A 17,498-nucleotide genomic window follows, 5' to 3' on the forward strand; every position below is an offset into this window, starting at 1 on the left:
AGCTGAAGCTGAAGCTACTCCCTGGAAACTTCAAAGCCCTGGAGTTTCCCGGAGTTCCAGTTTCAGGAGAATTTCAGCAGGAGCACAGAACAATGGGCGAGTATCTGGTTTCATTGTTTAGCCCGGTATGGGAAAATCGATTAAAAAGTCCGTCACGCAAACTATTTAACTATTGCAAGAGGGAGGCTTGGCTGATACAAGCATGTAAGGGACAAAGTTTGCTTAAAACTAATAGGATTTCGTTACGAAGTCAGTTTTTGACCAATTTTTTAGAAGTTGCCAAAAAAAATCCATTAATTGTGCGCCCGCTGTGGCAGCGTTTCCAAGAGGAAGAATTTCCATTGATCTGTCTCCACTCCTGTTATCCCGATACGCCAAATCCTTAACATGAAAAGTCTCCTAGGGAAAGGACATTTCCCCAAGTGTTGAGCCCTTCATTTAGGGCAAGTTTCAATTGGGTTTCAAGAAGTTTCACTGAAAGCCTTTTTCCATGTGAAGCTGCCGCGTAAGGATTCGATTCGATCGGATCAATAGAGCCAACGCAAGTACGTTCGTCCATTAAAGATGGAGCTACCATGGAGAATATCCACAGTTGCCAAAGAGCGCAAAAAAATTACGCGTTTGAAAAGGACAGGATGAGAGCAATTTTTTTCTAGCCAACTAGTGGCGGCTTCTCCATTAGGTCGTTTACATATTTGCAAACAACATAATGGAAACTTGTGAGTCCTCGTGCGTTTTTGAGTTCTTTGAGTTTCGTTGTCGCGGAAAAAACCGACGATGGCAGCTTAATTTTTTCCCGTTGGTCTTAAGTCCATTAATAACACAACGAATAACATGAATTAATATATTACAAAACATATGCACAGTCATGAAAATATATTACGCTTCAGTGGTCTTTCAACACAAAGCTAGACAATGATTTATTGACTTCCTTATCGACTGGAGCAATACCACATAATTGGCTCTATCAAAAGAGATAGACTTTCGAGGCCATTTCTTGAAATTAATGGGTTTTTCGGGTTTTTAGGCCGCCGAACGCAGCGTAAGCGTTCAAGCAAACCACTTCTGAAGATGCGAGCCACTCATGCTTGCGAAACGTCAGGAAGAAATTCTACCGAACGACCGCCTAAAAACCCATTAGTTTCATAATTGGCTCTATTTCTGTTTCTTAACAGCTTTTCTGAAGCACTTTTCTGCCCGTTTAGAGTTCGACGGTGTATTTTTACGTCGATAATCTGAAGTTCCAGCGCACTTTGAACGTTATACATTCATCAGTGAAATGAAAAATAACTTAATTAGGCACCGCATCTGCAGCATTTAGGTAACAGTAACACAGAGAAAGTAGATCCTATTAGATAATAATTATATTTGGAAATTCCAGCAATGTTTTTTGCAATGTTTAGCAGGTTTCTGTCCTAATTCTCTACATCTCAGTCTCCATTTTGGTCATTTTCTCATGCCGTATTCCCGGCTTCTGCTTAAATTCCCCCACTTTTCAGCTCGTTGATGTAGGCGCCCAACTCATCTTCAATCGCTCCCTTTTCGATGTCCTTCAAGCTACTGTTGCTGATATCGCAAGAGTCGCGTTCGCTTCCATTCAGATGGAACTCCATGCTGGGATGACCGTCGCGATTCCCATACGCCAGTTTGCCATTTTCCTGATTTTTCCGCAGGCAGACAAAGTACTGGGAGATTTTGGTCAGTTTCGACTCGTTTTGGGCGTTGTTGACCACTGGCAAAGAGGCATAGGTGGAGAATGAATTCGATTTTTCGGAAATGGTGTGCGTTTCGTTCGATTTGGTGAGGCGATGCAATGAAAATTTGAATCTGCAAATGAACAAACTAAATGTTATATAATTTTTTGTTCCCTGGATGGTATAAGAATCGGTTTATTCATCCTTACTATTTATCACGCATCTATACATATGTCGTAACTGCTTATTAATCGCTTTTATTTACGGGGTGATGAAAAATCACCAGTTTTGGTTTTGATGGGAGAACATTTTGGCTCTGAAGCTAATTTTCAAAATACAGACCTCATGTTGAAGCTAAAACTTTCGAGTCGACTTGAGACAAAAATTCAATATACAGGGTTGCGCTGAAAGCGCGACCCAAATCAGGACTGCCCCCGAAGTCACAAGTGAACCTTACTGTTAAACAATCCGTTTATGGATGCAACTCTGTATATAAAATTTTTGACTGAAATTCACTTCACTTCAATTTCCATCTTGTAGGAACTTTATCTGTGCTAAGAAATTTTTGCAAAGTCAATTACCGACTGAAAAAGAATTGCACTAAAAAGGGCTTCAAACAGAAATCGAATCGCTCACAGCAATAAAAAGTTATCCAGCACCAAACTTTGGTTTATTTACTGACTGCAGCGTTCGAAGCGTTTGCACGAGGAATTTGGAGCGGATTCTATGCTGCATTCTTTAGGGGCCTTAGAAATATTAATTTCTCAAATATAACTTTCGAAGCTGATCACTTGTAATTTGAGCAGCCAGAGCGGAGCTGAAGGCATTTTCTTTAAAAGCTAAAAGTAATGATTCTTGTTGCAAGACCGGATGTAACAAATACGATGAGAACAACGTTATTTCGAACTTTTCCAGCCAAACTTCATAAAAGTAAATTTTGCGGTCACTGTTGGAAACTGGGGTGTTTTTCGTGGTTTTTTGTGACGTTTCGCAAACACGAGTAGCTCACATCTTCAGAGCACCACTCCAAAGATGCAAGCCAGGAAAACTGAGCACTTTCAAGCAATAAATATCACTGAAAGCTTCACTTTTTCGATAGTACCTATGGTGAAACTCACCAGAGTAGGAAAAACTGCCAAGTCGAACGCATGAAAACTGACTATTTCAAAGGCCAGAGTTCGGCTAAAACTCGGTATCAAAATTCAGTTGTATATTAACTATTTAACTGGCATTTATCAATTCTAAATAATTGAGAAGTCGGGATGCGAAGGCGTGTTAAGTGTCGAATAGAGTGAAGCAAAGTTTTTTCGAAACTTTTTAAAGACTTGTTAGAACTTTTTCCGATACCGTTGAAATGTTACTAATGAAACTGTGCTTTGATATAAATGATCCAATGAGTTCTTATAACATAAAATAAGGTTGCTTGGCGCCTAACTATCTGCAGAATTTGAAGTTTCATACTTAAAATAACAGACACAATTCCACTCAAGTACGAAAATATAATGATGCCCAAACAAACTCGATATTGCTGACCAAAGTCCCACTCAAACAAGATGTTTTTGAGGAAATCAATGCAGTTCATTAAAGACTAAACAACCATCACTAAACTAAGTATATTGATCGAAACGGGAGGGACAAAGAACAAGAATGATTATTCAATAAATTCCAATCACTTACTTTGTCGAACTTGGAAATGAATCGTTAGAGTTCTTATAAATCAATGTGGTGTGGGTCTGGAACATTTCGTCTTTGGCCGAATCCGTGGATTCCGGTGGATTTTTTACGTTGGACCTCGAGAGAATTGAGTATTGTTTCGGCGGTTTACCGCGTTGTATTCCGAGGCCACAACATTTGAAGAAAGTTTCCTGAAATTTACGAAAATACACTGTTGTTAGTTGTAGTAGCTATTCTCAAGCCACGAAAATATATAATTATTTTTATAAAACAAAATGAAAATAGAACGCAAATTCTCTCTTGCACAAAACGACAATAATTCGGTTTTATGCGCTCGACCCGTTTTAAATTCTATGGAATAATTCTTTTTTGACTTAAAGAATGAGCAAAATCTTGAACTGTTTACTGGAGTCACGTCCAACTCCAGTTCTTTTCCAAATAAATTGTAAGCGACCTGGGAAAAAGGGGCAACCACGGCGAGAGCGGCAACACTGGTCAGCGGGATACACCCAGGACGGGAGTGGCAACATCGCTACCACCTTGATATAAGGCCCAGTGCTAAAATCTAAAAGACCCGTGACGTCATGCAATGTGATCATATATTTCTCCCGTAAGAAATGCATTGAGCTGTAGACCAAATCAAGTTATGATTATTGAGGAGCGACGTTTCGTTATTAACTTATCTGGTCTTCTGCACATGCTGATATTCTGCTGATATCCCACATCGCAGCTACTTCGCCGTGTTACCGGACAGTACGAATTTTTTAAGGCTTTTATTCAAAAGTTAGAAGAAGAAGGAAGATACATTACATTTAGATAAGCGTTTTATAATTGGTTACCGACAGTTTTCATAAAAATATACATATAACAGGGGCTATCCTGATTGGGGTAAACATTAATTAGTGATTAAAGAAAAATATTAGTCTTTAAAAATCGACAAAAATCATGCGATCATGCAATCGACAAAATCTTACGGCAACACCGGTAGCGATTCAGATACAACCGAAGCTGTTTGTATTTTTTCGGATCTGAAGAAGTTTACCTCTTTTTTGCGTTTTTCTAGTGAATTTCAAAGTTTTTCTAGTGAAACAAATTATGCCTCACAGGGTTTGTGTTCCGGGGTGTCGCGGAAATTACCCAAACGGCCCCAAAGTGCTCGTTTTTGGCTTTCCGAAAGCAGATAACCTCAAACAACAATAGTTGAAAGAGTTTCCGCGCAAAAATTTTGATCCCGCGAATAGTTCTAAAGTGTGTGAACTTCATTTCTCAACCCCTTCCGACCTCATTTGGGTCACCTCAGCCCAAGATTCCCGAACTGTAAGTGAAACAATTTCAATTAATCTAAAAAAGCCTCATTTAAAGCCCGATGCAATACCGTCAATTTTTCCAAATTGCCCTCGATACTTATCTAAAGATATCAAAACTCGTAAGAGTAAAGATTAAAAATTGAAAGAACTCGAAGAATTACGTTTTTCACAAACTATCGATGAAAGCAAAAAAACTTATTCTGATTATAAAAAAGCAATGAATTTTCAAAATTTTGAAGAATTTTTTTGAAAATGGCTGGTTTTCTCTAAATCATGGAGATAACATAATTTTATTTAAGCTTGACTATACACCAGGTCCTTGTATAACGTGGGCTGTCGTCATTAATCGTTCTTTAAAATTGGAAATTTTCTTGTATGGCCAACCTCTTAGCATTTACATTTCTGAATTGCAAACTCCATTTATTATCAACAGCTTGAATGATCTAAAAGATTTACTAGACACAATTGACAGTACATGCATGGCAAACGCTTTAAAGAACTAAAAAGTGGGTAAAAACTCCACCAATTTTGACAACTCTTGAGAATGAAAGTAAGGATCACTCCATCAGTTCAAATCAATTTAAAAATATTTGTAAAATGGTATCAGATATTCCTCAAAATTTGAAGTGTTTTGCTGAAGAAAAATTTGGGCATACTTTAAATTTCATTTCAGAGCAATTAGCTTTGATTTACACTGCCAAAGAGAGATATCGATATTCACCTGATACTCTCACTCTATGCTCAATCTTATTTTCAATAAGCCCTCATGCATACAAATATTTGAGAGATTATGGGCGACTTATCTTACCTCATCCAGAAACATTAAAAAGAGTTTGCAATAAATTCTTAACAGACTCTCATATTGATGAACGTAAGACTTTTCTTACATATGCCGGAAATATTTTTCCCTTTTTAAAAGACGAAGATAAAAATGTAATTCTTCTTTTTGACGAAATTCATATCCAGCCTTACTTAGACTATAAAGCTGGCAATACTACTATTTTGTTGTCGAAAAATTAGTGCTTGACAAAGAATCAACAAAGAACATCTGTGGGGTTGCCAGGGGAGATGGCTTATTATTGATTTGATGTGACGGTCAAAGGCGTTCATTAAAATTATTGAGTTTTGCATCGATCGTATTCTTCCTTAAATTTAACCCTAACAAAATTAATATACTTTCATGTATGAGTAAACTTGGAAAATTTAAAAGTTTTCCTGACCGCCTTTATTTTTCCGGAACTACTGGTTCCTTGTAGTTTCCTACCTTCCTGGTAGGTTTGCGCAAAATTATGGCAAAGAAAAATGCCCAAATTGATGAAAAGCACGCAACTGGCTCAAGTAAGTCCTAAAATTAAAATCGCACAAACACTTCAATGTCGTTTTAGCACTTGGTGCGCTTTAACTCAATTAAGTTTCATAGATTTTCCGATTTTCTACACGCTTTGCAGAAAATTGGATGACCGCTCACAGTTAAGTCCTAGTCAAATGATGGCGCTATTTTGCCGGCAAGAAACTTCAAGCTGCATTTTGTGGGGTTCTGCTTTAATGACTTTACCACCGACGCCAATTTGAGCACGAAAAGAAGCCAACTTGCACAAATAAGATTTTTTTTTACCGCAATTTACTTATAATATTTATCGGACTTTGTGTTTGGTCCCCGCAAAAAAAGGGCCTTTGCTGGCCAAATGAGCTCCTCATTAAGTGACATTATCTCGAAGCCTTTCTCAGACACACAAGGATGATTTTCCAATTTCAAACTGATATTCAACATCTTAATGCTCGCAACTTTATTAAATTCAAACGGGAATTTTTATTAGAAGTCCTTGAAGAGGTCGCATTGCGTTGCCTTTGGTATTCAAGGACTTAATTTGCTTAAAGCTTCTGACCCTGGCCATTGTTGACACGATTTTTTGCAAATAAAGGGTAAAACCAAGCGAACATGGAACACATTTAACTGTTTAATTAAGTGTCGTCAGGCCCACAGTTTAGACCCTCGAAAGCAATTGAGACTATTTTATTGGCCGCTAATTTAATCCCAAGTAAAGAAAATTAGTTTCAAATTAGATTAATTTACAATGGGAACCTTAGGAAATGGAAGCAAAAAATATGTGACATTCTAAGAACAAGCGCCTTTTGAAAAGTGGTTAACAAAACCTAGTTACGTTTTATTGCATCGTCTTAATTTCCATTTTTTTGGCGTTTTAACGCAATTATTTCGCATTTAACGCAATTATGCAACCGAATGGCTTGCCAAATGTGAAGGTAGAAACAACCATACATACGAACTGATGATGGTGGAGAAAAACACGTTTTTGTAACATTTTAAATGGTAAACAATAAAATTGACTGGAACCCAGGGATTTCTTTTGAATTTATTATTATTATCACTTTTTCTCTAGAGTACCCAATAAGCCGGCTACAGACCGTTTTGAATTCTTGTCGACTTTTGCAAAAAAATTTTTAAAATTGCCCATTTTTTGACGGAGCGGAATTTTGGTATAATTTCACTTGACAGAGTATGCAATATCCGAAAATAAGTGAAAACATTTCGAAAATCCGCCAACATCACGCTTTATTAACATCCCGATATGAACAGTTAGGTGTGCAGAAAATTTCTACAGACAAAAAAATATTAAGAGTATTTTTCACTAAAAAATCAACTATTTGCTGACATAAACCCAAGTTTACACTTTCCGGTTCTTCGCGCCGGATCTAATATCGACTGTAAAAGTACATAAAATTGCCTGGAACTGAAAGGAGAGAATCGACGGAGTATAAGTAGGCGGTAATTCAATTAAAAACTCGAAGAACTGGGCTTTTTCTTGCCCTCTCAGTCGATTGCCTGTTTGTTTGGCATTTCCATATGAAAACTAGCTGTGTGCATAGAAAACAGATCTTAAGTGTACCTACCTTGAAAGCTTCTCTAAACTTCACGCTCATAATACTGTATAAAATCGGATTTGTGGTGGCTGATATGTAATAGAGAACTCCACTAATGTAGGTGACCAATGCGTAGATTTGCAGGTAGAGCGAATGGGTTTTTTCATCGGGTTTGGGAAATGTGGCGTAGATCGTGTAGAGGCGCTGCACGTGGAATGGGGCCCAGCAAATGAAGAATGCCACCACAACAGCCACTGGAAACAGCCATTATCAATCCAAGTATCAATCGGGGAAAATTTCGATTTTATTAACTACTCATTGGTGCCGCCCAGTCCGGCTAATCGTGTAAATGAAGGAAATTTTTCCGCGATTTCTGAGCCCAATATAGACGTTTAATCTTGATCAAACCGCGCTTTATTTGCTGCTCAGTATTAAGTCCCGATGGGAGCATTTCATATCACTCAATTTGGCTCAATAAAAGTATCGTAAAAATGAGCCATAAAACTTATATAGAGTATATAGTTTTATGCAGTATTTTATAAGCTACTTGGGGTTCCTTTTAATTAAACCGACGGTTTCGCTCTCTAACTATTTTGCTTACTTGTAGCTCCAATAAAATCAACTTTAACTAGTTGGTCAGCAACTGTAACACGTTTGAACTTCTTAAACACAATTTTGTTAAGTCTCAGACTGCGCATCTTTGATGTTTTACAAAATCTCAATGTTAACACCCTGTATAGGTGTTGCTTAAGAAGATAATTTTGAGTTAAATTCCCGACAATTTTTGGCGCCAGCACTTAGTTTAGGCCATTTGCCTGCGAAGGGTCACATTTCAGCGTCCATCAAGAACCGAATTATCACCGGCTGTTTAAAATAATGGTCAGTTATTTAGCAGATTATCGCTAGGGACTGAGCTGTGACTGAGCCTTAACAGCTCAACATTTGCCCACAACAAATAAGCTCATTATTCACGAAAGTTCCGGGGCATTCCAGTGGGGAGAGACGGCGAAGAATTTGCAAATTTACGCGAAGGAATCAACCCAATAATCGCCAAAACTATAATAGTGAGCGCCGCACTGGATAAGGAGGACTAAAGTGGATAAAAAAGTTGATATTCCCTTAGTTCCTGAAGTCCCCAATCAGCTCACTATTGGCGGTTTTTTGAGCAAAGTTTGAGGAAATTTTTTTTTGATTAAGCCAATTTTCAYTTGGCAGGCTTTGGATGGTCCAGTTCAACGAATTTCGAAAATAAGTGCAAAAACTGTCCAAAATCGACGGCATTAATGTTGCTGAAAATTKATTTTTAATTTTTTTTCTGGCTGGAGTAACTACTTACTTCCCTARAGGTTTAAAGGAGCATTWATGGCCTACTYTAATACAGTTGRGTCCGGATATAACGAACTTGAAAAATGAACTAAAACTGGTTCGTTATATCCGGAGTTTGCTACAAGCGAATAATAATACAAAAACACGTGGTGTATTTTATTTCGTTATTTTTACATAGAGTAGTAGAAGTTAGTAGGTATGACTAAAAAGAACACAAAAAGATAGCATTTTCTTGCAAAACACTGCCACTTATGGGAACGTTTTCTTGTCTTTTTTGAGTAAACCACGCAATAAGTCCCTTGTCAACCTTTTCATGTGCAGATAGTTTTAACTTCCTACATCTAACATTTGTTTTGTCATACGCTGATAAAATGTTTTCTCTGTTTTTCCATATTGTTGCAATTTTAACTAAAACTCCCCCAATTAAAAAATTGCCCATGTTTTCATGGATTTTATGGAAATTTTCCAATAAATTGTGATTGCCATTAATCGAGTCTAGAGTACACTCGCTAACGGGCATAATGTGATAAAAACTAAGCTTTGTTCGAATTTGAACCAGCAAAATCCCGAGAATAAAAATTGCACATTTCCAAATTTCCCAGTAAAATTTGCCGATTTGTCAACCAAACCAGCACCCCATTCAGGGCGATAAGGGCAATGTTAATCAACATTGCTCTTATGGCGTCAGAAATTACAGACTTCGTGTTAAATGATTTATCACCCTTCTCCATATTCTAATGGGGTTTCTGCCACCACGTGTCTATCAATGTTCATTGGACTAATCAAACCTATTCAAATTCGACACCTGGTGTGAATAATCTCAGAATGTCGTTCGCTTTTGTTCTACGGAATCAACGAAACTCGAGAAACAGAATTAAAATATTAGCAAAAAAACTTCCGGGAAATTGCTAGAGTGGATCTTGTCCAATTATATGTCGGTGGCAATTACAATGTACGAAACGCGTCTAAATCGATCAAAACATCGGCAAATGATGTAGAAATTGTTGGCTTTCTGAGAAGCAATTGAGGGCAATTAAACCGTCACACAACGACTGATCTCAAACATATTGATTAGCAGATCCAGATAAAGCAATAGGCAGGAAATTTTGCTTATAAACTATTTTTTACTACATTATACATTTGAAAATCACTTCAACAACTTCACAACTTGTGTTTATGTGACTCTTTTGAGGGTTTTTGCGGCTGCATAAGTAAAGCTGCACCAGCCAGAAATTCGCATTAAATTCCAAACCAGTTCTTCAGCGCAAAAGTTGCCAATTTATAACAGAGTTTCAACTTCAAACTCATAGATTTACCCTGAACTAACCCTCATCAATAAAGTGATGGCCCAGCTTGGCATTGTTCTCAAATATGTTCTCCCTAACTTTTCCATTCAATTTGCAGAAAAGTCGCCATTCTTATGGAAAAATTATCAAAAGTGTCCATTTCAATATCGCAATAAATCTCTTTTCCAATTGTTGACGATTTATTTGGCAAAGTTCAGGGGTTTTTTTTGCAAATAAAGTGGCTGATTAATACAAGGACTGTCACTTTAACTATGTAAAGCCTCACACTGAATAAAAACTGTTTTTAGTTAGACGCTTCTGAGGCTGATTAACTGATTAATTAATACACGGACTAATGGAAAAATATTAGCAAAAGTAAACTTGGAAGCGATCAGAAAAGGAATGGGGTTGAGAATGTTACAGAAAAAGCGAATGTTCTCAGAGAAAAACTCACCAGTTTCTAATCAATTGCCCTTAAGCCCTATTTTGAGAAGTGATTTTACCATTTTATACCACCCCGGTGCCAATCCCCCGAAAAAATCCTGCTAAAACACATGTATTTACGATGATCTGCAGTGAAAATATCCGTATTGAAACATTCCCCGAACATATTAAATCCGGCAATAGGAAGTGAAAACCGTCATCCCAAACAAAACCCGGTTACGCTTCAGTCATACAAATTCGAATTTTTCAGCGCGACTTTATGCAAGCTGCTGCTTTTAAGCAATTTTAACGTCCTGTTTGTATCTGAAAAATAGGGGGCAAAATGCATTTTAACTTTGCCATTTCGTGAGCGAGGTTTGGACGCATATGAACTCGAATATTTCTACCCTGGAAGCAGAAAAAGCAAGTTTGAAGATTTCATTGAATAATCCAGCTAGATTCTGTCAGTAAATCCTAGAAGTCTCAATAGGTAATTAGTTCAACTTCTCAGAAAATCTCCCATACATCCCCTATTTCCCATGTATAATTGGCATCAATTTTATGGGTATTCATGGCGTTTAAATCCATCCAGCTGCGGATTCAGTTTATTACTCCTAAGGGAGCAACTGCGGAATATTAACGACGCCCATTTACTTTCCATAATTGAGAAGATATGGAGATTAATTTTAAAATTGCCCTTGAACTAATTGTTTCAAGCCGAGCCTAAAATCAAGCTGCATCATTAGCAGGCGACTTCAAATACAAATTTTCACTACTGTTTGTCCTTTTGACGATTTTTGAACTCAATCAATTCGGAAAGTTTTAAATAACTAAGCTGGAAAATTTACAGCAGCAAGAAAAGCTCCAAGTTGTCCGCAAAATTGCTTTTACTGCTCAAGACTTACACGAGTTCTAATGTAAGAGGCGATTTGTAGTCTTCGAAGCCAAGACAGTATTTTGTTCGGTTTAAGTGTATATATTAAGGATGCATCGAGACTGAATTAATCAGTTATGTAAGGAGTTTTTTATGGGGGAAAATTTCAGTTGCAAATTCGGGAAATTTGCAGATTGTTGACAGCATTTTTTCGAAATCGCGGGACATTGGAAAAACTCTGCAAATCAACCTAATTTTCTTACGAATACACTGAAAATGCACATAATAACTGTTGCTTTAACTAAACAATTTCCTAATTGTCTAATTTCGATGGTCAATTAGGCGCAAGGCTTTCAGTCTTTTGCTGCATTTCGTGTTCAGGAAAATCAATTTCTCATGAATGGGCAAAGGTGCAAACTTGCCATACTTAATTATCCAAGTTTTTCAATAATGAAGCAATTACCGCGGTAATTGGCAGTTTTTATTTTGTTGGTTGTTTTGTCGACATTGACTGAATTCATTTTGATTAGATTTACTGTTTTTCCCGGTTTGTGCTTGTTTACGTTCAGGTACGTTTAATTTATTCGAAAAAACATGTGCTTTACCAACGCAAATAGGGCGTTTTGCTTAAAAATTGTAACGGATTAATCAAGAAGATCGCCTGTTTAACCATGGTCAATTACTTTAAGTGCGGCAATTCAGGGATCAATAAACAGTAATTTGTAAAATTGCATCCGAGCTTCATCGGCAGGTTTTTTTGAAAAATCCGATACAAATGCGCAATTTATCTGGACTGTATCTCGATATGAAGCTTGGATTTGGCAAAATTCATGTCTGAATTTACATTGAAATGCAATAAAGGAAGTCCATGGATGTCCACGTTTCCATGATTTATGGATACTTATATACTATGGAAATGTGAAGGACTTCGTTCAAGAAGAAGTCTTCGAAAAAGATCAATCCTCAAAATCGTCGACCTAAAATTAAATAAATGATAAAAGAAACACTATATTTTGGAAACAAATAAACTGTGAAAATGTGGGTAGAAGATTGCCAGGCAATAAATCCAGAGGATCCAGTCCTATCAGCTCTTGAATTCAGGTAACTTATTTTCTTATGCAAATTTCCAGCAGGCTGAGGACGGTTTAAATGAAAGCTTCAATTAACGTTATCATTCGGAAAGTGGAAACTCAAGAATTAGTCTGTCAACTTTCCTGTTGACTGCCAAACAATCTAACAAATCCTGTATTTTGTTGGATTGTTTGGCAGTGAATAATTATAGAGATGGAAGTCTTTTATTCTGTGTTGAACGCAAAATTGCTTAGATTCAATTAATTTGCTTGGTTTGGAAAATTGAAGATGTGTGAAATTATTGGAAATGAAGTGAATTTCTGATATATTCTATTTGATTTTCTGATGACGTTTCACTAGCATGGGTGGCTAACATCTTCAGGGACGGAGAGTTTTCAGGGTGACTTGTCTGCTATAGTTTGTCGAGATTTCAAGTAGCAACTTGCTCTAGATTACAAGCTACGATTTTTATTGGAGCGCTTGCAGTTGTGTGAAATCGTTCATTTATCCAGCAATGTTTACAAAGTACACAAAAATTTGCTTTTAATGTGATTTGAATGGAGGTTTGGGATTGTTTAGGGCAAAGTGTTTTCAATGGGTTGGTAAACATTTCACTGTGCATCTGGGTCTAGATTAAAAGTTACGATTTTTTATTCGAAGGTTTGAATTTGCTTGAGCTTGAGGATTTTTAGATTGAAATGATTGCTATAATTGGAAAAAAAATTAGAAGATCTTCCTSAAAAAAGTACATTTCTTCTCAAGCATTTAGTCAAAGCGCATMTTGGTTGGCGCCCTAAGAGACAAAAAGCTTCTTATATTTCCCTGGCCGGGAAACATACTTTTTGGGTCAAGCGAACTCCAACAGCTGAGCTCTAAACTATTGGCCGACTTTTCTTTTAGAGCTGAATTAATGTAGAAAATTCCATTTTTTGCGGGAGAATTTAAGGATCCCCTTTCATCTCGTAACCGTTCCGCTCGTAACAAGAAATTATCTTAGCTAAGGCTTCACAGCTCTAGACATAAAGGTATTATTTCCGCTCTATTCAGCGACATTGTTTCGGCCACATGAAATAACCAGAGATAACTCTGATTAAATTTCAAAGGCTGCCTAACGGCCAACTTAGGGCCAGATTGTCCCAAATGTTCCACAAATAGTTCAAGGCAACAGAAAAACATATACAGTTCGCATTAATTCTTGAAGTAAACCACGCAACTTTGTTTGATTTATCGCTGAAAAGCGGGAATTTGCATTCGAGTCCTCCAAAGACCCCAAATATCGGAATTGAGTGCTAATTTCGTGAAGTTAAAATCTCGAGCTTTTGACGCAAAGGAAGTTAAAGTTGGCAATAGGAAGCATGGAATAGATTTGAGGTAAAATGCATAAAAAATATTAATTTTTGGCTTTAACAAGGGCACATACCAAAGGTTCTTGAGGCTGGACGCTGGTGGTTATTTGCTTCAAATGAAGCCAAAAATGAATACTACGTACGTGAGGAACGCAAAATTCGACATCCGGAGGGAATTCTCATTAATTTTCGTTATAGTAACCAGAAGCCCACGAAATCCGAAAGCCACGCCAAGTGAACTTTTAGATGAAAAAACTTAGTTATGGATCGTAACTGCTTTAATCATGAAAAATTCTCTGTATCGTTTTAATCAAGTTTATATAATGAGAGAACTCGACATTTATACATCCTATAGAGGACAATTTACGATAAAAATTCTCAATATCGCATCTGTGCATGCTTTATACATCTTGAAACAGTCGATTGCCGACCATCCAATCAAAAAATTGTAAGTTTTAATGTAGAGCAAGTTGTGACTTGAAATTTTGCCCTCCGATGGAAGAAACCTAACTCTACAAACCGGCAATAATTCATTGAAATCAGGCTCGAAGTTATTTTATGCGGGCTTTGTAAATTTTGATTTTCAGCTTCTCAAAACAGCAGGGCCTCCAATAGAAAATCGTAATTTCTATTCTAGTTGCTGCGACTTGCATTTTTTACTGGTTATAGGAAAGACATCAGTGAAGCAAAAGAAAATGAAGAAAAAGCTTCAGAAATTATAAATCATTGTATATACTTTCCTGACTSTGTTTCAATTCCAAATCAAATTRATTCCTGGGTGTCAGTCATTTATTGTCTCTATTTATCAATCAAAATACGTTAAAKCAGSWRYAWYKYTMCACATAAAMACTSATSATGGTGGAAAAATAGACCGAAACGTATTTTGATWGATAAATATAGACAATAAAWGACTGAAACCCAGGAATGAATTTGAATTAGAAATTATAAAGTATTTGGCGCTCCTACACATCAACTCACAAAACGCATCCCCGYTAAAGCCTTAAGACCAACCAGCAAACCTTTTTATAAAAAATCTTTTCTGTGTATAACCGCATAACATTGTTAATTGGAGCATTCCTTGAATTTCTTATTTAAATGTGCAGGCTCCCACTTAAAACAAACATACCGGCAAAAGGCTTGCAGCTATTTTATAATTGCGTCCAGCTTTTAAGCACGTCTACCTGCAAGTATTTAGATCATTAACTAAACGTGTGCTGTGTGGCATGCATGATATTTCATAAAACCTTTTTATAAATTACGCGATTAGTCTTCAAAGGGATTTGGCGCAATCTTATTAAAACTCTGTTTAAACCAATTTCCTTTCAAGGCTAATCTTTATGAAATTCCCGTTTCGAACACCTCAGGGGCTCAGTTTAGCATTGCGGGGTTCTAATCCGGTCTGACGAGTTTTCATCAAGCGGAATTTGTTATTTTAGAAGTTCAGCCTCTTTGCTCGCTAATTAACTATCTAGGGAAGTAAGCAACTTTCAACAAACGTTTTTGCATTTTTTTACACCGGAGTTCATGTGGGAACAACACATAACACTGAAAAGAGCTGCTTTATAGCCAGATAAACCGGAAGTCATTTTCCAGGCATTTTCTCTCATCAGGGATGAATATGAAGCTTTACACCCAATTTTGCAAAATTTACTGGTGTGAATGTAAAATACAATTGCTGACTATGAAAGGGAAATGGGACATTCATAATAGAGCGTGTTTGGTATTGTGCGTTTTCCGCATCACAAGCTCGTATTAAATTGAAACCTGTTGGCTTTTTCGTTGGGCTACACCTGGAAAATGTTCAGAATGAATTGATTTTTTTACAGTGAAAATTAGGACTTTCCCGTTCAATTCCCAGGGATTTTAGGGCTCGTTTAACACCTGAGAGTCGTTTGCTGACAATAGATATTAGTCGCTATCACCATAAAACACCGGCGACATAAAAGTGCGCTCGCTGAAGCGAATTACGTGTAAACAGTATTTTTCCTGTTTCCTCGCTAGGAGAACATTATGGGAAAATCCTCAATGGCATTCACAGGTTAAGAGCCCCTTTTCTATATGGGCATTGTGCCAATGGAATATCAAGTCGAGGAAAATTCCTTTCGCGAGTTCGACACGTTCAATACATTTCAACGACCCCAATAGAGGAGCAAATAAACTGAATTTGTTTGCCAAAAAAACGCTCAACGAGCGCAATTGGAAGCTTTAATATAGTTAAACGTTTTTTTTAAATTAACTTAATTTTCCGTCTTGGAAGTCAACCCGAAATTTCAGCGCCAAACAGGGTTTCATAATTTAAGAAATGTAAAATATGGTTCAAGTTCCATCAACTTTTAAACCAAATTAACTGCTGAAATTTGTCACAATTCCCGTTTCGTTGAGAGCAGTAAATCAGAGCGAAGCACAATTATGGCAAACTCGTTAAATTTATCTGCTTTGGGTTTTATATTCCCGCTAATGGGCTCTAACCTGTTCCAGCATTATTTTTACTTGCTCAGTTTTAGGAAAAATGCCCCAAAAATGTGCCGTGTTGTTTATAGCTTTTTTCGTTATTAGTTTTACTTATAGCCAGAAAACGATTATCTTTTATCGCGGGTGACAATTCCTCATAAAATTTCGGAACGCTTAGATCCAGATTAATATCGGTGGCACGTTGGGTGTTTTTCCTTAATGCGCTCTCTTTTCTAAAAAATTACATCTTCCAAACGAATGCAGGTAGCGACTTGAAACTGTTGGCATGTTTAACTGAGACGTGATGCTACAGATTTTGAGAGTTTCATAATAATGGCACCGAATCCTGAGTTTTCCCAGCTAAGCAAATATCGGTCTCAAAATTGATCACTCAAAAACTCAATTGCGCCCTCTCTTTTAAAAATTTGCTTCTTCCAAACTGCAGCAACTAACGCAAGGAAAATTTCAGTATCTTTAGTCGATACTCCATTCCACAGATCTAAAAATTTTCATAAAAAGCTCCCGGAACCTTGATTTTTGCCAGCTTGTTAAAAACTAGAATCCATACGGATGTTTTTACACCAATGCGTCGTCTCGTTGAAAAATTTGTATTTTATAAACTAAGGCCAGTAGCAATTTGAAATTTTCAAGACCTTTAAGAAAGATGGTGCTTCTAACGATCTGGAGAGTTTCATAAAAATCGTCGAGAATTCTCGATTTTGCCAGCTTAGGATATGCCGGCCTATAAGCGGATGCTTTTCCTAAGCTACAACCTCTCGTTTAAAAATTCGCGTTTTCCAAAGTAAAGCTAGTAGCAAGTTGACACTTTCACCGGTTCTAAACGGAAATTGTTTCTCAAGCATATGAAAGTTTCGTAAAAATCACCGAATGTTCTGGTTTTTACCAGCTTGTTGTATTTTGATTGATAAATAGAGACAATGAATGACTGAAACGCAGGAATGAATTTGATTTGGATCTTGAGAGTATCATAAAAATGATCCAGAATCCTGATTTTTTCCGTAAATATCCGCCTGCAAATTGATGTTTTAACGTAACTACAGCCTCTTGTTTAAAAATTCGTATTTTCCAAATCGAAGCTGGTAGCAATTTGGAACTTTCACCATCTTTAGGAAATACGGGTCTCTATAGATCGTGAAAGTTTCATA

General features: G+C 37.0%; 2 protein-coding genes across 4 annotated transcripts in view; one reads left to right on the forward strand and one right to left on the reverse strand.

The window, feature by feature from the left end:
- Positions 1-1,095: 1,095 nt before the first annotated feature.
- Positions 1,096-17,498, reverse strand: part of LOC109539811 (pyrokinin-1 receptor) — a gene marked incomplete in the record, with an annotated part of 36,868 nt that continues 20,465 nt past the window's right edge. For 2 of the 3 annotated variants that reach the window (XM_048668396.1, XM_048668394.1), the window contains 3 exon segments: positions 1,096-1,842; positions 3,372-3,559; positions 7,586-7,809. In XM_048668396.1, coding sequence (XP_048524353.1) covers positions 1,479-1,842; positions 3,372-3,559; positions 7,586-7,809 — 776 coding nt within the window. 3 annotated transcript variants of the gene reach the window in all.
- The window catches only part of LOC109539810 (prolyl 4-hydroxylase subunit alpha-1), a 117,734-nt gene continuing 104,710 nt past the window's right edge, over positions 4,475-17,498 (forward strand). The window contains exon 1 of the mRNA XM_048668391.1: positions 4,475-4,685. The gene's annotated coding sequence lies outside the window, so the exon portion shown is untranslated. The remainder of the gene's footprint in view (positions 4,686-17,498) is intronic.

Source organism: Dendroctonus ponderosae, unplaced genomic scaffold (assembly GCF_020466585.1).
Source record: "Dendroctonus ponderosae isolate FM_Combo_2020 unplaced genomic scaffold, Dpon_F_20191213v2 Dpon_F_20191213_7, whole genome shotgun sequence".
NCBI classification, from domain to species: domain Eukaryota; kingdom Metazoa; phylum Arthropoda; class Insecta; order Coleoptera; family Curculionidae; genus Dendroctonus; species Dendroctonus ponderosae.